The sequence below is a fragment of the Lepidochelys kempii genome, chromosome 7 (genome assembly GCF_965140285.1).
Source record: "Lepidochelys kempii isolate rLepKem1 chromosome 7, rLepKem1.hap1, whole genome shotgun sequence".
NCBI classification, from domain to species: Eukaryota; Metazoa; Chordata; order Testudines; family Cheloniidae; genus Lepidochelys; species Lepidochelys kempii.
In genome coordinates this window covers 43099021-43123519 of record NC_136386.1, presented here as the reverse complement: position 1 = coordinate 43123519, position 24499 = coordinate 43099021, and the positions used below count along the sequence as shown (strand labels likewise).

General features: G+C 43.6%; 1 protein-coding gene across 1 annotated transcript in view; it reads right to left on the bottom strand.

Moving 5' to 3' along the window:
• The window catches only part of LOC140914487 (inter-alpha-trypsin inhibitor heavy chain H3), a 51607-nt gene extending 34166 nt beyond the window's left edge, over positions 1 to 17441 (bottom strand). Inside the window, exons 1-5 of the mRNA XM_073352405.2 lie at positions 17203 to 17441; positions 11441 to 11461; positions 10202 to 10368; positions 6600 to 6704; positions 663 to 825 (exon numbers count right to left, since the gene is read on the bottom strand). Coding sequence (XP_073208506.2) covers positions 663 to 825; positions 6600 to 6704; positions 10202 to 10368; positions 11441 to 11461; positions 17203 to 17295 — 549 coding nt within the window. The 5' untranslated portion in view covers positions 17296 to 17441. The remainder of the gene's footprint in view (positions 1 to 662; positions 826 to 6599; positions 6705 to 10201; positions 10369 to 11440; positions 11462 to 17202) is intronic.
• Positions 17442 to 24499: the final 7058 nt, after the last annotated feature.

The following is a 24499-nucleotide window of genomic DNA, read 5'->3' as shown; positions in this document are numbered from 1 at the left end:
CGAATACAGACTAACACGGCTGCTACTCTAAAATCCACTGAGTGTTAATGAACAAGCATTTTCTATTAAAGAGATAGATATTAATAGATACTTGGACTTCTGTCAAGGATCAGAAATACCTACAAATATTGTGGCTGCAATTATTGATTTTAAAATATATGATAATTCATGTGCAAATTAAGCCTGGTATCATACCCCTGTGAATTGACACATGGTTCTGGATGTTGTAATGGTTGGGTGCAATTGCTGTGGAATCATCAGCATAAACTGTGGCCATCCCAGTTGTCAGTATAAATCAAACTTAAGCAAACACAGCATGCTGTATAATCACTGGGGCCAGCCACAGGAGGGAACCTTGATCACATGCATGATCAAGTGCATTACAATAACTTCCTGTTTTATATTGTTTTGCAACAGCTGTGGAAAAAAATGAACAGAAAGCCTTTAATAAAGGCTGTTCAGACAGCTGAAACATTGGTTATCTGTTCTTGTACTCATGGTAAATGGATTTATCTCCTGGAGCACACAGCTTAAGATATAAATATACACTTAGCTGGCATTACCTAGGAGCAGTGCCCTTCTTCGCCCACTATTTCTGCTAGAGTTTTTAACTGCTCTGTATAAATGCTGCTGAATATAAATGAAATCCCAGAGCAATTTACCTGAAATTGTTTGACTAGCTGTTTCGGTTTTACTTTAATCAACATCTCATATTTTCCCAAGTGCCGTTTCAAGAGCTCCTCATAGGTGAGCTCAAAAGTGACTTTGCTGGCTGCTGCAATGTTGACTGAAACAGTGAACTTTTCCGTTTTTCTGCCAGAGGCCCTGGAAATGTTAAGCAATATAACTACAAATCAGAAAAACACCAGTATAACAAACCCCTGGATGCTTTTTCTTATCAATAAGAAATTGCTGTCACACAACAACCATTAAATCTTTTCCCTGGTTTCACTTGTTTTAAGAATCAATATGAATGTAATGCTCTTATAGTTTTTAACATGCCTAAAACTACAGTTTCAATTCTGATCTACACAGCAGTAGGTATTTTGACTAGACATTCCTTGAAAGTAACTTGGATTTGCCAGCTAATTAAGAGAGATTTCATAGTGTGAACTAGAAAGCACTGAGAATTTGGAGCTTCATCCTAATAGGTGCATTGCAGTCAGTAGGGGTTGAGGGTGCTCAGCATCTCACAGGATCCAGCAGTTAGAGGCTTCACCCTAGGACAGTGGTTCTCAACCTTGCCAGACTATGTACCCCTTTCAGGAGTCAGATTTGTCTTGTGCATCCCCAAGTTTCACCTCACTTAAAAACTACTTGCTTATAAAATCAGACATAAAAATACAAAAAAGTGTCTCAGCACGCTATTATTGACAAAGTGCTCACTTTCTCATTTTGTGTGTATGAAATTTTAGTTTGTACTGACTTTGCTAGTGATTTTTACGTAGCCTGTTGTAAAACTAGGCAAATATATAGATGAGTTAATGTACCCCCAGAAGACCTCTGTGTACCTCCAGGGGTACACATGCCCCTGGCTGAGAACCATTGCCCTAGGATATTGATTTGAATTTGGCTGAAGTGGGTGGTAGTAACCAAAAGTCCATTTTGAAATCAATAGCTCTTTGGTGCTCTGTGTAAAGGGGGCGGTTGCATTAGCCTAGTTGTTAGTGGACACGTGTCCATGTCACAAAAACTCACACTAGATTTAGCGGCCTCTTTTCAGGCATCAAGGATTAAATAATTATGGAAACTGAGCTACCTTGACAAGATATAAACTGGTCATTTAGACTTGAAATTAGACGAAGGTTTCTAACCATCAGAGGAGTCAAGTTTTGGAATAGCCTTCCAAGGGAAGCAGTGGGGGCAAAAGATCTATCTGGCTTTAAGATTAAACTCGATAAGTTTATGGAGGAGATGGTATGATGGGATAACATGATTTTGGTAATTAATTGATCTTTAAATATTCATGGTAAATAGGCCCAATGGCCTGTGATGGGATGTTAGATGGGGTGGGATCTGAGTTACTACAGAAAATTCTTTCCTGGGTATCTGGCTGGTGAATCTTGCCCATATGCTCAGGGTTTAGCTGATCGCCATATTTGGGGTCGGGAAGGAATTTTCCTCCAGGGCAGATTAGGAAGAGGCTCTGGAGGTTTTTCGCCTTCTACTGTAGCATGGGGCACGGGTCACTTGTTGGAGGATTCTCTGCTTCTTGAAGTCTTTAAACCATGATTTGAGGATGTCAATAGCTCAGACATAGGTGAGAGGTTTTTCGCAGGAGTGGGTGGGTGAGATTCTGTGGCCTGCATTGTGCAGGAGGTTGGACTAGATGATCATAATGGTCCCTTCTGACCTTAGTGTCTATGAATCTAAGAGGTTGCTTCATGACAGAGTTGAAACATCGATGGAACAATGTGGAGAAACTTTCACTGATGCTGCCCTATGTCACACCCACTCTGTGTCTAGACAGGGAAACCAGAGAATCTTCTTAACGTGAGACTCTGTTGCTGTATGTCAGTCTGTATGACTTAAATATATGGTCGAAAGCTATGAGGTTCTTGGAGAGCAGCAAACTACTTCTCCAGCAGTGACAGGTACCAGTCACATCACTTAAAGCACTACTGGAAGGTACTCAGGCTTTGCCTTCACTGCAGAAATAGATGATAACATAAGAACGGCCACATTGGGTCAGACCAATGGTCCATCTAGTGCAGTATCCAGTTTTCTGACAGTGGTCAAGGTGCTTCAGAGGAAATGAACAGAACAGGCAATCATCAAGTGATCCATTCCCTGTCTTACACTCCCAGCTTCTGGCTAACAGATGCTAGGGACACTCAGAGTATAGGATTGCATCCCTGAGCAGCCACTGGTGGACCTATCCTCCAGGAACTTATCTAGCTCTTTTTTTGAACCCGGTTATAGTTTTGGCCTTAACATCCTCTGGCAACGAGTTCCACAGGTTGACTGTGCATTGTGTGAAGAAGTACTTCCTTTTGTTTTAAACCTGCTGCCTATTCATTTAGTTGGAGACCCCTAGTTCTTGTGTTATGTGAAGGAGTAAATAACACTTCCCTATTCATTTTCTCCACACCAGTCAAGATTTTATAGACCTCTGTCTCTGTGAGTTAAGAATGACAAAGCACAGAGGACAAAGTTTAAATCCAATCACTGAATGACTGAAATTAGATTAAATTTGATCTCTTAACACCATTTCACACAATTATACATCCAACAGTCACATAATTGCCACGTGGTATTTAAAAACATTCATCTTGTCAAATAGGCACTAACATACCATGGTGGTGTTCTCAGTATAAATGCCTATATTAGATTCAACAGATCAATGCGAATCAAATATGTTATTCAATTCACATCTCCCTATGAGGCAGGAAAATATTAGTGGTGTGATGAGGCACAATTAGTGTTTGTCAAGTTTGGCACTTTGCTGAAGTCCTCAGGTGAAAGGAAATGCAGAATTAATTACAAGATTAATCCCATATCAGGGTGAATAAAAAAAAATGGTTTCTTCTCTGAGTGATTGTCCACACAGATTCCACTCTTGGGTGTGCATGTGTCCCATGCATGTGAGATCAGATTCTTTTGGAATAGCAATGCTCACTGGGCAGCACCTGCACACTGGATTGTCTTTGCACCTGCCCTCACCCCCCACCAGAGGGCATACAGGGCGGCAGGCCCAACCATCCCTCCATTCCTTCTTACTGTTTATGGCAGCAAGACAGAAATCCTGTAGTGTTCACTTACTCTGTCTACCATACAATCTCTTGTTTGGCTAGTTAATAGTAATTAATATATTTAGGTAGTTATTAGTTTTTTGTTTATGCCATTGGCAATCCCCTTTCCACCCTAAAATTTAGAATAGGTTTGGGGATACCCTTGGTGCTAGGACTCATAGGGATTTAAAACTTGCCTCCTATTGCAAGGCTGCTATCCTGCTCAATGCTGGGCATTCTACTACTTCTGCCTTGGCCAAGGATACATCCCTGACAAATTATCGATCTGCCATTCCTTCTCTAAGAGAATGCAGCAAGAGAGGAAGATCCAGCTCCAGCCCTGTCTTGTAGAGTACTTGATGAGGGCCTCTTCAGAGTCTGAGGCAAAAGATCACAAAAAGCCCGAACGGTCACTTTTGGCTAGTGCTCATGTGAACTGCAGCTCTGCATCAAGCTGCCAGGCTCATTCTTCATCAAAGGGATCAAAACCCCTCAACTACTGAATCAGGCAGAATAGTCAATTCTTCCTCCACCTAGTCATCATTGGAAAGAAGTAGGGAGAGCATCTCCCCCACTGTGAGCATAGGCTTAGGTCACCCTTGCCAGTGACCAGCAAAATTAGACACAAAACACATCTCTGTCTCTTATGCCCTTCAGCCAAAAGGTGGCTCACAGCCCACATCAGGATCCTCTGATACCATAGCACCACTGGATGGTCAATGCCTGCGAACATGGTGCACACTTCCCCTAGTACCAACTCCTTGGTACAAATAACCTCAGCTAGTGTCCAAATGAACATTTTGAATTATCAGATGTTTCTGTCAAAATACAACTATATGTCTTGGGACAAGATATCACACTGCATCGAGCAGTTTCCTCAGGAACATAGGGAGAACCTAAAGTCTCTAGTGTCTGAAAGAGAGTTAGTGGCCCAAACATCTCTGCAGGCTACTTTAGATGTCTCTGATACAGTGCCACATATGATAGCCACTTCCATTGTGATACGCAGGGCTTCACAGTTCAATCTTCTGGAATACCTAAAGAGGTCCAAATGATAATCAGAACATGGGGTCCTGGAAATTATGAACAAGGGGTATTCTATCCAATTCCAGTCCCTTCCTTTCCCCGGCCTTCTTCAGGGACCCTCTCATGAGATACTGTTAAAATAGGAGGTGAATTCCCTTCTGCAATTCAGAGCATTGGAGTACATGGAATGCCGAGGCAAGGAGTTCTATCCCCATCACTTTTTAATCCCAAATTAAAAGGGAAGCTGGTGTCCTACGCTAGACCTGAAACATCTGAACAGATTCATCTTTCATTTCAAGTTCAGGATGGTCATCTGGCCTCAGTTATCCCCTCATTACATCATCATGACTGGTTTTTGGCTCTCAAGCTTCAGGGCACTTATTCTCAGCTGTCTGTACATGCAGAACACAGAAAATACTTAAGATTCATAGTGGGAGACTCGTTATGAATACAGGGTGCTCGTCTTTGGGCTTTTCATGGCACTGAGAGTATTCTCTAAGTTCCTCATCACAGCCCGCTTAAAACAACACAGCATGCAGGATGAGTGGCTGATCTTAGGAAAATTTCCCTACCTGTTGACCAACTCAGTTTGTGTGATCTTAGGATTCTTCACCACAATGGGATTCAAGATAAAAATAAAAACAAACAAACAAAAAAACCCCCACAACACACTTTTGCCAACCCAAAGTTTAGAATAGGAACTGTGTTAGATTTGAGGTCAGCAAGAGTTTATCTACTGCAGGTGAGGAACCAGACTATAGTGAACCTCATCAGTCAGCAGGCTCACCCAGAGATGTCTGCAAGAGCATGCCTCAGACAGCCTTTGAGTCACATGGCCTCCTGCATCTACATCACTCAGCATGCCAGAGTTCAACCACCTGCAAGGGTGGTTGAAATCCATGTACTTACCCAGCAAGCACCTGATGGACATGAAGATGAAGGTCCTGCGAGAAGTCCTCTCCTCATCAGTTAGTGTAAAGACCTGCTTCATGTGTCCAATGGAGCATCCTTTTCTGCATCTCTGCCTACAAAGATATTGGTGATGGATGCCTCCACATTTAAATGGGAACTCATCTGAAACACCTTCAGACACAAGGCCTCTGGTCCTCCCAGAAAACTCATATTCACATAAATATCCTGGCACTCAGAGCCATATATCTGGCATGCACAGCATTTCTACTCTTGCTTCAGGGATCCAGCTGATAATGGGGAATACCCACAGCCATACATTATGTCAACAGACAGAGATGATTATGATCATCTCTGCTCCCTCACACTGTCCGTAGCCTTTTCAGAGAGGGTTAAGGGTCCAGCCATTTCCACTCAGTTTGTCTAAATGGGTATCTAACTGTATTAGATCCTATGATTAGATTGCTAGATTAGATCCACCCATGTGAGCTAGAGCTCATTCAATTTCCAAGACTCACCCTCCTTCCTTGTTTATACAGACTCCAACAACAACAGGATTCCATGCGGGCAAAAGAGCTGAGGAATGGCTAAATCTGCTCTAGCCTTTTATGCCCTTGGTGAGGATGCAAGGATATCCAGGGCTCAAGGGCACCCCCCAGTGGACACTGCTAGCCAAAAATAATCCGATTTCACACACATGTGGCACTTGCACATCAGAAGTGAATCTGTGAGGACAACACCTCTCAAAGAACCATAGTTATTGTAAGGTAAGTAACTGCTCTTATGATATCAATATAGGCGTCTCAAATTACTCCCATGAATCACAGGAACACACTTTTCCAATGGGACTGGAAGTGAATAACGATGCTATAAGGGTGTACACACTGATCTGTGGAAATACAAGCAAACTTAATTATGATGCAAGAGTCTCACTTGACTAGACCTGCAGTATGTCCACGTGAAACCGCCTTCTCATACTGCTTTTTGGCAGCTTCTTTCTCTTTTATATTTCCAAGATAGGTGATGCCATCAATTGTCCTGCAGATGAAACAAAAAACTGTGTGAAAATAAATGTATCTATGAATGCTTCATTTATTTTTTATGTATATTTTTCAGGCAAACCTTTTGGTTTGACAGTTTGTTTACAATAGGTTCTTAGTACCAGATTTGCACAGAGCCCCAAGTAAAGTGCTTGACAAATTATCACCCTAATACATTTGTATGAGCTGTATTTAAAGCAGTTTATTTACTAGGCTCTTAATTTTAATAGCATATTTTTCTTTTTAAACAAACTCCTCTGCTTCCAGGCAAACCTCCTATGCTGGCTGCAAACCTTATGTTGGTTGCAGCAAAGCAAACATATGTTTCTAGGAGGGAAAAAAAGAAAAGAAAAAAAGAAAATTAATTAACTTCAGTTAACATCTTCGAATAACCAATGTTTTCACACTCATTGACTGAAATACTTCAAGTGTGAAGCCTTTAGTTTTAATGATGTAGGTCTAGAGGTGCTCTTCTAGTGCACATATCTAGGATCAGATAGGTGTTAAATTGGCTGTACTTTGCACAAACATAAGGCCCCGAAAAGTATATTTGTTCTTCTAGGAATTTCCCAGTGAAGTTTTTATCAAGAACGGATATTAGTCATTTTCATAAAATTTAAATTCATTCTAAATTGTAGATTAAATAAAAATAAGCCAGAATAAAACAAACATTTTTGGAGCAGACAGAATTTCTGAGACTGGGGCTTAGCACTGTAAATGGCATGACTCGGCTCTAACTATAATGAGGCAAGGAAGCTATAAAACACTATCCCCACCTTACTCCTGGTGCGCACATTTTTGCTATGGTATTTGTAATACCTCTGACAAACAAAGAGTTTGAAATAGCAAGAAAAGAAAGCCAGTGCTAACCAGTTTGGTCCATGTTTTCAGTGCTTCTTTTTTATTTAAACATTCATGCTAGGGCTGTCAAGCAATTAAAAAAATTAATTGCAATTAATCGCCCTGTTAAACAATAATAGAATACCATTTATTTAAATATTTTTGGATGTTCTCTAGATTTTCAAATATATTGATTTCAGTTACAACACAGAATACAAAGTGTACTGTGTTCACTTTATATTTATTTTTGATTACAAGTATTTGCACTGTATAAAAACAAAATAAAGAGTATTTTTCAGTTCACCTAATACAAGTACTGTAGTTCAATATCTTTAACATGAAAGTTGAACTTACAGATGTAGAATTATATACAAAAAAACTTCATTCAAAAATAAAACAGTGTAAAATTGTAGAGCCTGCAAGTCCACTCAGTCCTACTTCTTGTTCAGCCAATCGCTCAGACAAACAAGTTTGTTCACATTTGCAGGAGATAATGCTGCCCGCTTTTTGTTTACAATGTCACCTGAAATTGAGAACAGGCATTCTCATGGCACGGTTACATGCCAGATGCGCTAAAGATTCATATGTCCCTTCATGCTTCAACCACCGTTCTAGGGGACATGCGTCCATGCTGATGATGGGTTCTGCTTGATAACAATCCAAAGCAGTGTGGACCGATGCATGTTCATTTTCACTATCTGAGTCAGATGACACCAGCAGAAGGTTGATTTTCTTTTTTGGTCGTTCGGGATCTGTAGTTTCTGCATTAGAGTGTTGCTCTTTTAAGACTTCTGAAAGCTTGCGCCACGCCTCATCACTCTCAGATTTTGGAAGGCACTTCAGATTCTTAAACCTTGGGTTGAGTGTTGCAGCTATCTTTAGAAATCTCACACTGGTACCTTCTTTGCATTTTGTCAAATCTGCAGTGAAAATGTTCTTCAAATGAACAACACGTGCTGGGTCATCATCTGAGACGATTATAACATGAAATATATGGTAGGATGCGGGTAAAACAGAGCAGGGGACATACAATTCTCCCCCAAGGAGTTCAGTCACAAATGTAATTAATGTATTTTTTTTTAACGAGCATCATCAGCATGGAAGCATGTCCTCTGGAATGTTGGTTGATGCATCAAGGAGCATACGAATGTTTAGCATACCTAGCACGTAAATACCTTGCAATGTCAGCTACAAAAGTGCCTTGCAAATGCCTGTTCTCACTTTCTGGTGACTTTGTAAATAAGAGGGCAGCATTATCTCCTGTAAATATAAACAAACTTGTTTGTCTTAGCGATTGGCTGAACAAGAAGTGGGACTGAGTGGACTTGTGGGTGCTGACGTTTTACATTGAGTGCAGTTATGTAACAAAAATCTACATTTGTAAATTGCACTTTCATTGTAAAGAGATTGCACTACTGTACTTGTATGAGGTGAATTGAAAAATACTATTTCTTTTATTTATCATTTTGACAGTGCAAATATTTGTAATAAAAATAATATACTCTTGGGTTTCAATTCCAAATACAGAATACAATATATATGAAAATGTAGAAAAACATCAAAATATTTAATAAATTTCAATTGGTATTCTATTGTTTAACAGTTCAATTAAAACTGCAAATAATTGCGATTAATTTTTTTGAGTTAATCGCTTGAGTTAACTGTGATTGACAGTTCTAATTCATTCTTATCTTTTTTACATTTTACTGTGCCATGTTTAAATGAGAAGGCGAGTTAAATGTAAATTGTGTCACTGTGCAGGTGAAAAAAATACAGCAAGTTGGAGACTAGGGTTGCCAACTGTCTAATCACACAAACCCAAACACCCTTGCCCCGGCCTTGCCCTGCCCTGTCCCACCCCTTCCCTGAAGCCCCACCCCTGCCCTGCCCCTTTCCGGGGCCCTGCTCCACTCACTCCATCTCTCCTCCCTGTGTCGCTTGTTCTCCCCTACCCTCACTCTCTTTTACCAGGCTGGGGAAGGGGGTTGGAGTGTGGGAGGCGGTGCAGGGTCTGGGCTGGGGCCGAGAGGTTTAGAATGTGGGAGGGGGCTCTGGGCTGAGCCTGGGGCGGGGGTTGGATTGCAGGAAGGGGTGTGGGGTGCAGGCTCTGGGAGGAATTTGGGGTGCAAGAGAGGGCTCCAGGCTGGGGTAGGGGTTGAGGTGCAGGAGGGGATGAGGGGTGTGGGCTCTGGCTGGAAAGTGCTTACCTCGGGCAGCTCCCAGGTGGTGGTGGAGTGGGTCTAAGGCAGGCTCCCTGCCTGCCCTGGCCCCGCGCTGCTCTTGGAAGTGGCCGGCACGTCCCTGCAGGGTGGCGGAGGGGAGGGCAGGGAGCTACACACGCTGCCTGCTCCCACAAGTGCTGCCGCCGCAGCTCCCATTGGCCGGGAACTGCGGATTCGGCTCTCGGGGCGGGGGCAGTGCGTGGAGATCTCTGTACGCCCCTAGGAGCCACAGGGACATGCCAGCAGCTTCCGGGAGTGGCGTTGGGCCAGCGCAGTGCCTTAGCCCCGCTGCGCTGCCGGACTTTTAGTGCCTAAAATCTTCCAGTCTGGCTTTAAGTAGCCTCTGGGAGATAGGGCCTGATTCCAGGAGTCTCCTGGTGAAACCAGGAGGGTTGGCAACCCTACTGAGACAAGCTAGCAGCAAACTACTTACATGCTGAAATTGGTAATGAAGGCCATCTTGGGGAGCTCCACCTCAAACAACACTTCCTTAGACACACTGGCACGATTGACAGCTCGACTGGTGATGACATTGTGGGCAAATCGAGACGTCACTTTGCTATCAATTTTCATGCTGTAGATATCTATGCCACTGAAGATCTGAAGAATGAAAGAGAAACCCCAGTTACAGTGAAAAATACATGCCAATTATTCTAACTCCATTCTACAGAATCATGCGACAATGGTAATCACAGAAAGAGTAGCTGTCTTCCAATACAGGGCAAGGAACTTTATTAAAATGAGGAAAACTAAGTTACCCCTAAAGCTACTCTGTCTCTATTTAATATATTGTGTAATGGGGAGAGAGATAGGTGGACAGAAGCCCTGGTGCTTGATGAGTTAAAGCTCTGCCTGCATTACAACAGCAACAATTTCTTCGTAAGACACTCCTCTAACCTTGTAACAAAAAAACATGGTTGGGTTGTGTCCACAAAGTAGCTTTTTCTCCCTCACAACGCAACCATGTTTGTGTGACTGCATTAACCAGACTGTTTAGCCATGTTCGGACAAGCACATTCCGGAAAATTCTGGGCAGCTTGCCCATAGTACTGCAGCAAGAAATAGAATGCACGGGTGACATGCACAGAAAACCGCACCAGCAACACACCGGGCAATGGGCTCTGGGATGGTCTCCCCCACAGAGTGCTCAGAGGAAGGAGGCTGGATCAAACTGGCTACACAAATATGCTGGAGCTGAGGGTGCTGCTGCGCCCCCTGGCTTGAAGTGGTTTCCACCATATTCAGGGTTTACAGTTTGGTTCTTGGCACCCTCACTATAAAAATCGTTCTGGCACTCCTGTACACAAATATGGGTAGGAGGTCCTGTCTGCATAGCAAAATTCCCCCAGATGCTAAAGAGTTACAGGAAAATAACCATGTGGTACCCTAGTCTGCTGGGAAGGGGAGATACACTGTTAGGAGCCATCATTACTGACTGCATACTAACTGTGTTTTATGTGTACGCAGAACTCAGTTAGAGCCCACCAAGTCAATAAGGACTCCACATCATAACAGGGTCAGATATGCATTATAACTTACTTACAGACTTCCAAATGAACCAAAGTCATTTCTGATAAAGGAATTTAAATCCATAATAAGAGCATGAGCAGTAACACCACCTTTTACCCCAAAAGGCCTTAAACTCACCCTCTTGGGTCATGAAAGCACTTACCACATCATTGGTGCTTCGTTTCTGTAAATTAAAATAAAAAGAAATTAATATAAATTTCCCACAGCTATACTTATCTTGGCCACAGAGTTGAAGTAGTGGAGGACAAGTCAGTCCCCAGCCAGTTCCTGCATTTATTTCTAACTGCTTAAGTATATAGCTACTCTTCAGTAGAACTTCACAACTCATTTTTGTTTGCTGGGTTTTGTGGTTTTGAATTATCTAAAACTCAGAAGTCCTACAGAAAGTGGAAACTCGGTCAAATTACAAAGGATGAATATAAACAAATAACACAAGTATGCAGGGACAAAATTAGAAAGGCCAAGGCACAAAACGAGATCAAACTAGCTAGGGACATAAAGGGTAACAAGAAAACATTCTACAGGTACATTAGAAGCAAGAGGAAGACCAAGGACAGGGTAGGCCCATTACTCAATGAGGGGGGAAAGACAAAAACAGAAAATGTGGAAATGACAGAGGTGCTTAATGACTTCTTTGTTTCGGTTTTCACCAAGAAGGTTGGTGGCGATTGGACATCTAACATAGTGAATGCCAGTGAAAATGAGGTAGGATCAGAGTCTAAAATAGGGAAAGAACAAGTCAAAAATTACTTAGACAAGTTAGATGTCTTCAAATCACCAGGGCCTGATGAAATGCATCCTAGAATACTCAAGAGCTGACTGATATGAGCCATTAGCAATTATCTTTGAAAAGTCATGGAAGATGGGACACATTCCGGAAGACTGGAAAAGGGCAAATATAGTGCCCATCTATAAAAAGGGAAACAAGGACAACCCGGGGAATTACAGACCAGTCAGCTTAACTTCTGTACCCGGAAAGATAATGGCGCAAATAATTAAGCAATCAATTTGAAAACACCTAGAAGCTTATAAGGTGATAAATAACAGTCAGCATGGATTTGTCAAGAACAAATCATGTCAAACCAAACTGATAGCTTTCTTTGATAGGGTAGCAAGCCTTGTGGATAGGGGGGAAGCTATAGATGTGGAAAATCTTGACTTAAGTAAGGCTTTTGATATGGTCTCACATGACCTTCTCATAAACAAACTAGGGAAATACAACCTAGATGGAACTACTATAAGGTGGGTGCATAACTGGTTGGAAAATCATTCCCAGAGAGTAGTTATCAGTGGTTCACAGTCATGCTGGGAGGGAATAACGAGTGGGGTCCGGCAGGGATCGGTTCTGGGTCCGGTTATGTTCAATAGCTTCATCAATGATTTAGATAATGGCATAAAGAGTACACTTAAAGTTTGTGGATGATACCAAGCTGAGAGGGGTTGCAAGGGCTTTGAAGGATAGGATTAAAATTCAAAATGATCTGGACAAACTGGAGAAATGGTCTGAAGTAAATAGGATGAAATTCAATAAGGACAAATGCAAATAACTCCACTTAGGAAGGAACAATCAGTTGCACACATACAAAATGGGAAATGACTGCCTAGGAAGGAGTACTGCAGAAAGGGATGTGGGGGTCATAGTGAATCACAAGCTAAGTATGAGTCAACTGTGTAACGTTGTTGCAAAAGAAAAAAAGCAAACATCATTCTGGGATGTATTAGCAGGAGTATTGTAAGCAAGACACGAGAAGTAATTCTTCCGCTCTTCTCTGCGCGGATTAGGCCTCAGCTGGAGTATTGTGTCCAGTTCTGGGCACCACATTTCAGGAAAGATGTGGACAAATTAGAGAAAGTCCAGAGAAGAGGAACAAAAATGATTAAAGGTCTAGAAAACATGACCTATGAGGGAAGATTGAAAAAATTGGGTTTGTTTAGTCTGGAGAAGAGAAGACTGAAAGGGAACATAACAGTTTTCAACTACATAAAAGGTTGTTACAAGGAGGAGGGAGAAAAATTGTTCTTCTTAACCTCTGAGGATAGGACAAGAAGCAATGGGCTTATATTGCAGCATGGGCGGTTTAGGTTGGACATTAGGAAAAACTTCCTAACTGTCAGACTGGCTAAGCACTGGAATAAATTGCCTAGGGAGGTTGTGGAATCTCCATTACTGGGGATTTTTAAGAGCAGGTTGGACAAACACCTGTCAGGGATGGTCTAGATCAGGGGTCGGCAACCTATGGCACACGTGCCAAGCACGGCACGCGAGCCGATTTTTAATGGCACGCTGCTGCCTGTCGGGTGCCAGCTGCCGGCCCTGCTCAGCCTGCTGCTGAACCCAGGCCGGGACCCTGGCAGGCAGCAAAGTGCCATTAAAAATCCTGCCCGCCCCGGCCTGCTCTTCTCCGCCCCTCCCCTCCGCAGGGGCAGGGTGAAGAAGCTTGGTCCTGCCACTGATCAGCTGATGACCCTTGCGAGGGAGGGGGAGAAGCAGAGCAGCAGCGTGCTTGTACTCGCTGCTCTAGGGAGGAAGCGGAGAAGAGGTGGGGACGGGGCCGTGGGGTGGAATCAGGGCATATTCCCTCCAGTCCCCTGCCGTGAGCTGCTCTGGGCAAAGGGCTGGGAGCACCTCCCACAACCCTAGCCCACACCCCCAGCCCTCTATCCTGACCCCTGCACCCCCTCACACCCCAGCCTCCTGCCCTGACCCCTGCACACCTCCCACGACCCCAGCCTTGACTCCAGCACCCGCAACACAGACCCAGCCCCCCGATGCCCTAACTCCTGCACCCTCCTCACACGCCCCCAGCCCCCATCCTGACTCCAGCACCCCCCCACACACATACCCAGGCCTCCCACACCCCATGCCCTGACTCTTGCACCCTCCACATTCTCACCCCCACCCTGAGCACCAAACGGGAGCTCCTGCATGCCCCCCCACCACATTCCTACCTGCACCCCTTGCACCAAATGGGAGCTGCCCAGGTAAGCGCTCCACACCCAAACCTCCTGCCCCAACCCTAAGCACCCTCCTTCATTCTAGCTCCTGGCCAGACCCTACACCCCAACCTGCTCCTTCACCCGCAGCCCTGTGCTCAGTGCACTCCCACCCTCAGCTCAGTGCAGAGAGAGAGAGAAAGGAAGAGACTGGCTAGAACCAGGGAGAAAGTAGATACCCACTCTATGTGAGCAGGGCTGGGATCCCAGACCCTCAGCGGGCTGAGCAGGGCCGGCAGCTGGGACCCTGGCTGGCAGGAGCTGGCGGATGGAACCCCAGACTGGCAGTGGGCTGAGTGGCAGCGGTTCTGGCTGCCGGCCCCTTGCCAGCTGTGGTCCCAGCCGCAGGCCCCGCTCAACTTGCTGCCGGCCTAGGTGAACGGAACCCCAGGCTGGCAGCGCGCTGAGAGGGCCAGCGGCTTAAGATCAGCATTTTAAATGAAGCTTCTTAAACATTTTGAAAACCTTGTTTACTTTACATACGACAATAGTTTAGTTATATAATATAGAGACTTACAGAGACAGAGACCTTCTTAAAAACGTTAAAATGTATTTCTGGCAAGTGAAACTTTAAATTGAAGTGAATAAATGAAGACTCGGCACACCACTTCTGAAAGGTTGCTGACTCTTGGTCTAGATAATACTTAGTCCTGCTTTGAGGACTAGATGACCGCTTGAGGTCCCTTCCAGTTCTATGATTCTATGGTTACTTCTTGCAAGCTAACCTCAGTACCTTTCCAGCCCCAAATTCACTCACAAATCATCCCAATGCAGAGACCATCCCTCTCATTGGACCTTCACAGAGAATGTGTTAGCTTCACTCCCTTTACAGAGACAGAAAAACACTCCAACGTGGTAGCTTTCTAGAAGCACACACTTTACTGCATGTACATAGCACTGATTATTTATAATGAAAGCAAAATAAGTTTATTAACAAAGCAATCATGGATTAAGCAATGCCAAGTAAAAAAGATAAAGGTAGAGATGGTTACAGGCAAAAAAGTGAAAACACATCTAAAGGACTAAAACTTAATCTAGCAAGATACAGTTTATGTTCAAAATGGTTCTTTTTACCCACATCTCCTTTCCAGCTTTTTCTGGCCAGGACCCATCACTGAGATCTAATTGCTTGGTTCCTTTGACTCCTAAGGTAAAGGATAAAGATGAAGTCTCTCTCTCTCTCTTCCTTATATTTTCAAAGGGATATAAGTCAGGAAGGCTTCCTGGGGATTTGGTTTCCTATGTCTTTCTGAGGTGCAGGAGCCATGTTAATTCTGTCCTCAAATTCAGGAGCAGGTTTGCACAATGGCTTTGTTTACTGCTAATATGTAAATTGAAGTAAACCCACATTCCTTTGTCTAGGACAGACCTGTTTATCACCTTTACCTAACATAGCCCACCCCCATGTTAGCACCTTAGAGACTAACAAATTTATTTGAGCATAAGCTTTCGTGAGCTACAGCTCACTTCATTGGATACATTCAGTGGCTGTCTGGTCTTCAACATGTTCCAGTAACATCCTAGGGAGGGATTTCATAACTTCACATATAATGTTAATACATGCATTTTACAATGATCTTAATAATCACTTCCATAACACCTTTCACCTGAGGCTCTCCAATCATTTTTATAAATATTATATGAAGCACATGTTTCATCCCAGTGGTGTTTGAAATACAGGATATATAAAAATATCCTTCACATTCCACTGGAATATCATGTACAGTTCTGGACACACATGTTCAAGAAAGATGAATCCAAATTGAACCAGGTGCAGAGAAGGGCTACTAGGATGATCGGGAGAATAGAAAGCTTATCTTACAATAGAAGACTAAAAGAACTTGGCTTGTTTAGCCTAGCAAAAAGAAGGCTGAAAGGAAATAGGATTGCTCTTTATAAATACATTATGGGGGGGGGGGGCATGGGAGAGGTGGTAAACACCAAAGAGGGAGAAAAACTAATTAAGTTATAGGAAAATGTCGGTACAACAAATGGGTATAATCTAGCCATGAATAAATATAGGCTGGAACTTAGAAGGTGCTACTAAACATCAGAGAAGTGTGGTTCTAGAATAGGGAGTAAAGGGGGAAAATCTAATTAATTTTAAAATAGAGCTTGATATAAATTTGAGTGGGATTGTATGACAAGGTTGCCTGTAGGGACAGGCAGCTGGGCTTCCAAGCTTTGGGGGTTCCCTTTCAGTCCCATGTCTTTTGTTCCTAAATTTCATGCTTGGTATGTCAGCAGTTCATTTGCATGAGTCAGGAAGGAAAATGTTCACCCCCAATGTACTTTTTCTCCTTCCTTTCTCTGAAACATCAAAGGTGGCCATAGCTGAAGATAGGACACCAAATGGGGTGGGTTGGTGCTTTGAGGCTGTGCAGAAAAATATGTCTGAAGCTCGGCTGGTGGGTCTTGCTCACAGACTCAGAGTGTTGCTGATCACCTCTTTGGGGTCAGGAAAGATTTTCCCACCCAAGTGCAGGATTGGCAGGGACCTTGGGTTTGTTTGGGGGTATTGTTTTTGGCCTCCTGCAGTATGGGGTGCAGGTTGCTTGCTAGTATTATCTGGGTATAGCTCATTAAATCAATTGCCTGCTGTTGCAGGGGCTTTGGGTATTGGTGCACCACAAATCATTCCTATTTTCTGCCCACAGTAATTTAGTCTCCTGAGGGCTGTAATACTTTAGTCTAATCCAGATTATTGGGCTCAAAACAGGAATAACTGGGTGGGGTTTAGTGGCCTGCGGTGTGCAGGAGAGTTAGACTAGGTGGTTGCTTCTTGAACTCTGACACTCACAGTAATTTTCATACAGCATAAATCTTTCTTTGGGAATATACATCATCAACTGCAGTAGTTCCATCCCACATAAAAACAATTGACCCAACTTTAAAATAACCATTACCTACCTTAATGATGTTCCTGAATTGTGTTATCACAAATTCAGCATTTGTAGTAGTTGCAATAGATGTCAACAAAACATAAAACAAGATGATATCCATATTGGAAAACTAAAGATTCAGCTCAGAAAAAGCTAATACCCCACCTTAGTAACCTCATGGTAGGTTTGACGTTTACATTTAGTTAAATAGGAAACCAGCACGTTCAAATAAACAATGGCCGGAAAAAGTTGTTTACCCAAAGTGACTGCCCTGCTCCCTAAGTGGGGGAAGGGATATATTACTTGAAGGGCGGGGGTGAGAGAGATGCTGCAGCAGATGCAGAAGTGGTCAGAGTGTGGGAGAGAAGCCCGTTTTCCTCAGGCTCGGCAGAGCAGCAGCAGAGACCAGAGGACTCTGCCAGTTGGCATGGCACCACATAGGGTGAGAGGGGGAAATGGAGGGGAAAATCCCCCCAAGCCCCAGTCTGGAGAGGGAGAGGGAGAGGCAGGAGAGTAGCCGCAGAAAGGGTGGGGGGTTAGTTAGCAAGATAGCTCAGCACCAGATCCGATCACCAAGTACTGTATAGGGACCGTGTGCTGGAACAATCTGTACAGTGGGGGAGCTGAGAGCCATTGAACCAAACTGTAGACCCTATATATCATAGAAACCAGTTCAAGCCAGGGGGTGCAACAGCACCCCCAGCACCCCTAGTTCCAACACCTATGATAGGGAGAGGAGGGAACATAGTCCCCCCCCCCATGTAGCAATTGGGCTGTGGGACGAGGCAGAGGGGTTTCACGTTTTTCCAGCTGCTGGCAGCACTGGCATGGTGGGTTAGCAACCCCACAACTGGTGTCAACAATCTCCAATTGCCCATCAGCCATTATGTTTGTCAGTAGACTAAACAGTTACCCAGGGCCTTGCAGCAGCTTCTTAGTTTGACGGTTTCTTTGGCGGGGTCATTGCGAACCAATGGCCTGAGGGAGGATACGTGTCGTCCCATCACAGTTAACATGCTTAAGGCTCTGGTGCAAGTGCTGGGAAACAGATGTCATAGGGGACAGGAGGTGGCCTGGTTCAGGGCAGCATTTCTAAAAGCATTTTTTGGCGCTTTTAGGCTCAGCGAGCTAGTACCTGAGTCCTGTAGGGACGCTAATGGAAGGGCTTTGGAACTGCGAGATGTACACTGGTGGGGCAAGCAGTGATACAAAACTTGCAAAAGTCCAAGACTGATCAAGGAGGCTGTCATAAATATAAAGGGAAGGGTAAACCCCTTTGAAATCCTTCCTGGCCAGGGGAAAGCTCCTCTCACCTGTGAAGGGTTAAGAAGCTAAAGGTAACCTCGCTGGCACCTGACCAAAATGACCAATGAGGAGACAAGATACTTTCAAAAGCTGGGAGGAGGGAGAGAAACAAAGGGTCTGTGGGTCTGTCTTATGCTGGTTTCTGCCGGGGATAGACCAGGAATGGAGTCTTAGAACTTTTAGTAAGTAATCTAGCTAGGTACGTGTTAGATTATGATTTCTTTACATGGCTGAGAAAAGAATTGTGCTGAATAGAATAACTATTTCTGTCTGTGTATCTTTTTTGTAACTTAAGGTTTTGCCTAGAGGGGTTCTCTATGTTTTTAATCTAATTACCCTGTAAGGTATCTACCATCCTGATTTTACAGGGGGGATTTCTTTATTTCTATTTACTTCTATTTTTATTAAAAGTCTTCTTGTAAGAAACTGAATGCTTTTTCATTGTTCTCAGATCCAAGGGTTTGGGTCTGTGGTCGCCTATGCAAATTGGTGAGGCTTTTTATCCAACATTTCCCAGGAAAGGGGGGGTGCAAGTGTTGGGAGGATTGTTCATTGTTCTTAAGATCCAAGGGTCTGGGTCTGTAGTCACCTAGGCAAATTGGTGAGGCTTTTTACCAAACCTTGTCCAGGAAGTGGGGTGCAAGGTTTTGGGAAGTATTTTGGGGGGGAAGGACGTGTCCAAACAGCTCTTCCCCAGTAACCAGTATTAGTTTGGTGGTGGTAGCGGCCAGTCCAAGCACAACGGGTGGAATATTTTGTACCTTGGGGAAGTTTTGACCTAAGCTGGTAAAAATAAGCTTAGGAGGTTTTTCATGCAGGTCCCCACATCTGTACCCTAGAGTTCAGAGTGGGGGAGGAACCTTGACAGAGGCCGAGGTGACTTCATTATCCTAGGGGAGCGTGGTGAGCCTGGGGTCTTCCCCATGGAGGCTTTGAGGGCATGCATGGTGATACAACTGGGGAGGGATGGATCCCTCTTCATGCATGGTGACGGAAGTACCCTCACAACATACCAGTTCGTTAAGGTGTTGAGATGGGGCCTGATGAGGTTGGGGCTGCCAGCCCAGGAATTTGGTTTCAACTCATTCAGGGATCCAGGTGGCAACAGCAGCAGCACAACTAGGTATAGGGGGTGAGGCAATTGGGCATTGGCATTCGGAAATCTACAGAATGTGAGATCCCAGGTGGGAGTCGGTGCTAATTTGTTGTATTTTCATTCCAAAGGTGGGAGAAGGGGCCATGCAAATGATGGTATGGGTCTGCGGGCACAGTATTGTTTATTTGGCACACAGGCGGACGTCCAAATTGCCCAAGGGTTCGCAGCTGGGGCTCAGTGAAGCAATCCTGAGTTGGTATGGAAAGGGGGGGGCATGTTATGGGACCAGCTGATGCCACAGCTGTACATCAACAGGCACCTGATATAATTGTGGTGCATCTTAGGGAAAATGATTTGGGAATGTGCAAAGAGATGGACTTAATGCTCAGAGCTAAGAGAGACTTGAGGCAGATCCTGGAACTTTTTCCAGGAGTAAAAATTGTATGGTCAGACACATTGCAATGAATGGTCTGGAGAGGAGCTGTGAAGTCCCTCCTCTCTGCCCAGGTGGACAAGGCTAGGAGACATGTGAATAGGGAGGAGACCAAATTCATGGGAGTCATAGGAGGGTCAGTAATTCTGCATCCTGACCAAGCAAATAGGGCACCAGAGTTATTTCGAGAGGATGGGGTTCACCTGTCAGACTTGGATGCAGTCACATTTTTGGCAGACATTAAAGGAGGCATTAGGAGTTGTCTGGGAACTCTGTTGGGTTGGAGAGGAGGCAGTCAAGCTAATTGCTGGCATCTCCTTGTGGCTGATGTCCAGCACAGGTATTCCCTAGGAAACTGATACAGTGCCCAGATAAATGGCTTGGAAAAGGACTTAAGGTGGTGGTTGTGAAAGAAGCGGAACAGGGGTGTTTGGAGCTCCAATGACTGGCACAGCAGGCAGCCAACTCCTCTTTTCTTGGTAGCCCACCTTAATCCTCCTTCGAGAGGGGGATGGTTAGGTCCCAGCAGCAGGTTGGCTGGGGCCCAGGATGGAAAAAGCAGAAGCCGCATGGTAGATATTGAAATGATCATGGCACTGTACACTTACCTGCGAGGTAATCCCAGACATCTAATAAAGTTGCAGCCTGATTAAACCGCATCCTGTCATTCTTTTAGTATAGCCGGACAATGAGGAGGTCATGATTATGTTTTCATGGGACTATAGTTGTAGGATTACTTTACTCTTTTCCATTATTAGGGTTGTTCTAATAGAGGCGCAGAACGTATTTATTCTCTCATACCCATTTTTAATTTGATCAGAAATTGGCATTGTTTCATCAGTGGTGAAGAATGAGGCACGGCCTAGTAAGCAGTTCTTTATTAAACGTTGTGTGTTACCTGTGATCCAGACTCCTGCTGTACTGGGGCTGTTATCTTCTTCCATGGGCATCCCCCAGGCTTCTGTCATGAACACCTGATGCTAATGCACTGTGCTCAGCTAGAATCCTGACCCAATTGTTACAGTAGTACTCCGCATGCTGCATCTTACCTGTTTTACAAACAATTTTAACAGCTGATTAACGTCCAACCCATCATACCTTCCAGACACTGGAAGTTTCTGGTTAGCCTGGCTAAAGTTATTATTTATCATGTACACAGGTAGAAATGTGGTCCTTAAGAGAGGTGGCCAGAAGTGGATGGCATGTACTTCAGCCTCATTCTATAATCGGAGGGGGTCTAAGCAGCCTCTAAAGTCTCTTCCATGACCTCTTTCTTTGTTGGCATCTAGATCTGCTTGGTGCCTATATTTCCTGTACGTTATCTGGCTTTCTATGAGTGCTTCTTGCTCCTTTGTCCTTGCAGTCGTCTCGTTATCTCTTATTGCTTCTTCCTTGACCTGGGTTCCACTGCACAGTGCTCCTTTCATCTGCTTTTCCAGTGTCTAATAGATCCACAGAGGAGCATCTAGTACCCTAGACAGAAAGCCAAAGAGCTGATAGCAGGTACTTTGCGGTATCAAGTGTATATGATCTATAGTATCTCCATCTCGGTCACAGTAATTCCATGGTAGCACCATTTCTTTATAAGGCCAGGTTGAGTGGTTGGTTATCAGATAATTGGTTAGAATGCTCAACTTGGATAAGAGATCTGTACTACTACTGATAAAGACTGCAATTTAATGGTAATTTTTACTGGATGTTTTGGCAGAGCTCAGTAGTGAGTCAGCTTCATTTTTTTACCACTGGAAACAAAGGACAGGAAGTTTGATAGTTTCCCCTATTTCTTAGGGGGAATTTGGCCCATTGGGAAAGGTGGTGTGTTGCAGGGTGCACTGGCATAGCTGTAAGGGAGAGCATGCTCAGCACCATGGCCACGCTGTGCCAAGTTAAAGCAAGCACTTTGTCCTTTGGTTTCTTGAGGGTGAGACAAGTGCCGGGCATGCTGATTCTGCCATAGCTTTAAAAACTTCTAAAGCAAAAACGCCCCACAATTTCCATTTGGTAGGTTTTATCTTCAATTTAAAAAGGCATCAAACTCCCTGTAAATGTACCTAAACATTTGTACAAAGCTGTACTGTATGTGGGAGTGGAAATTCCTTCTTAACCCTTCAGGCAGTCGTATGCCAGGAAGTATAATTATAATACTCAGTGGTATTTCTAGCTGGCAATAGTATTCTTAATGGTTAACCATTCCAGTTCTTTTTTAAAAATCCCGCTATAAAATTTGGCTGGGTGGAGCAGTGAATTCCACCAGTTGACTATAAACAGCATGAAGTACTACAGTACTACCTTGTATTTGTTTTCAGTTAATTGTTTTAGTTTCACCTGGTGACTCCTTGGTTTCAGATTATAAGTGAAGATAAAAAGAGAAAATGATAAAGAGGTTCATGTGTGTGGAAGTTTCTCTAAAATCATATGTATTCTCTGGGCCACTTTCTAAATACTTAGTTAGAGCCCTCTTAGGCTTTTCTGCAGGATCCATCAGGAAGTATTTGTTTAGTTTTTATAAAGAGTAAGAAGAGAGCCTAAAAATTATCTTAACATTATTAATGAAGGGAACTGGATAACTTGAGTTGTGACCTGCAGCAATTCCATCGCTCATGATCCCCATACAGGAAAGCAGGCAAACTAAAACATTATTCCCCTCTTTTAAAACACTAGGGGCAGGCCTACACTATATCCTAAGTCGATATAACTTATGTCGCTGAGGGGTGTGAAAAAGCCCGCTCCCACCCTGAGCAACGCAAGTTTTGCGCTGTCTGCACGGGGGCTACGTTGGCAGGAGATGCTCTCCCGTCAGCATAGTGCGTCTTCAGCAGACACGCTACGGCAGGGCAGCTGTGCTGCTGAAGCACTGGAGTGTAGACTTGCCCCAAGTATCCTCATAATTCTCCCTAGTTTTAAGATATTGAGGGCGAGGGGGGTAAGGGGAGATGAACTTTACAAAATGTTCCTGAACCATAAAATTAAGGAAAGGTGCTTTCAGAGATAATGTCCTATCAGCAGTTCTCTCAGTGTCTTCATTCATCTACTTGAAATCGTGCAAATTCTTTTTAGAAAAACCCATACATGTGCAAGGGCAAAAGTAATAAACCCCCCCATCAGTGTTGGTCATCTGCACAGACAGCTCAACAGGCAAGTTTTATTTTTCATAGATGATGAAGTATAACCCTTTTTAGAAAAAAGGATGGGGAGATCTCGCAAGGTTAAAGGATCTGGAAAGCTCCTCGCAGGAACAAGTTCTCTCGAGAGGTTTTTCATTTTTTATTCTAGCCAGGCTGAAAATACCAAGAGGAAAACCTCAAGCCATTTTGGCTCCTTTGACCTGGCTGGAATGGAAAGCTAACCAATGCAGTTTTATAAAAGTGAAAAATAAAAGCTAGAAAAAAATGTATTGAATATTCTGAGCCTTAGAAAAACTTGGTTTGGTTCAAAGTTATGCCAAACCCTTATTTTATCCAAACTAATTCACCTGAATTTGAAGATATAGCACACAAGTATGTAATGTTTAATCTAGTATTCCTAGAACAAGAAATTTTGACTTTAGATGTAGCTTGTCTGCTTTGAGAATACCTGTTGCCCATTATGTGTGTGTCACAATTCATCTGAGTAGCAATAGCTATGCCATGCGGAAAGCTCTTTGGTGCAAACAAGTTGCACACACAGGGAAGGAGACTTATTCTAGATCAATTTATAGAGGTGTTGCAATATGAGTTAAAACCTCACTCATTCTTTTTTAAACATCTTTTCAGTTGCCACAGCTTTGACAGCCATGTTGGTATAAGTCACATTTTCAGTACACTGTTGTATAATGCTGAATGGACCATAATGTATCTGTCTGTCTCAACAGTTTTTAAATAGTTCTAAAATCCATAAAGCCTCTAGCTTAGCTACTGTGTAGCCCTCATCACTGGAGTGTATGAGCACCTCCTAATTTTTAATGTATTTATCCTCATCCCACCCAGTGAAGTAGGGCAGTGCTATTATGCCCATTTTACAAATGGGAGGGAATGGAACCACAGGTAGAATACGAGACTTTCCCAAGATCACACAGGAAGTTGGTGGCAGAGCAAAGAATTTAACCTGGATGTCCAGGGTTCTATGCTAGCACTCCAACCACTGAATCATCCTTCCCTCTCTTGCATCCCCATATTCAGCGTTCTGTACATGACTGGGGCATCCAATCCTTTGCATTTGATTCAGCTCTGGACAGACTGACCCTGATGCTCTGCACAAAGCTGTCTAGAGTTGTGGATGTGTGGTATTCAATTCAACATGGTTTCATCTCACTCGTTAGCAGTAAATAACCCATCCTACTCACCATAATCCTTAAGTAAAGGGTGGAAAGCAGAAGTACAGGAAAATATCAGGAAAAAGCTACAGATAAAAGTGAAGTCCTTTATCATGTTTTTGCAAAATTACGTGTCCAACTGTGAAAATAGCAATAGTATAAAAACATTTACAGTTAGAAGGAATTGTACTGAAATCAAA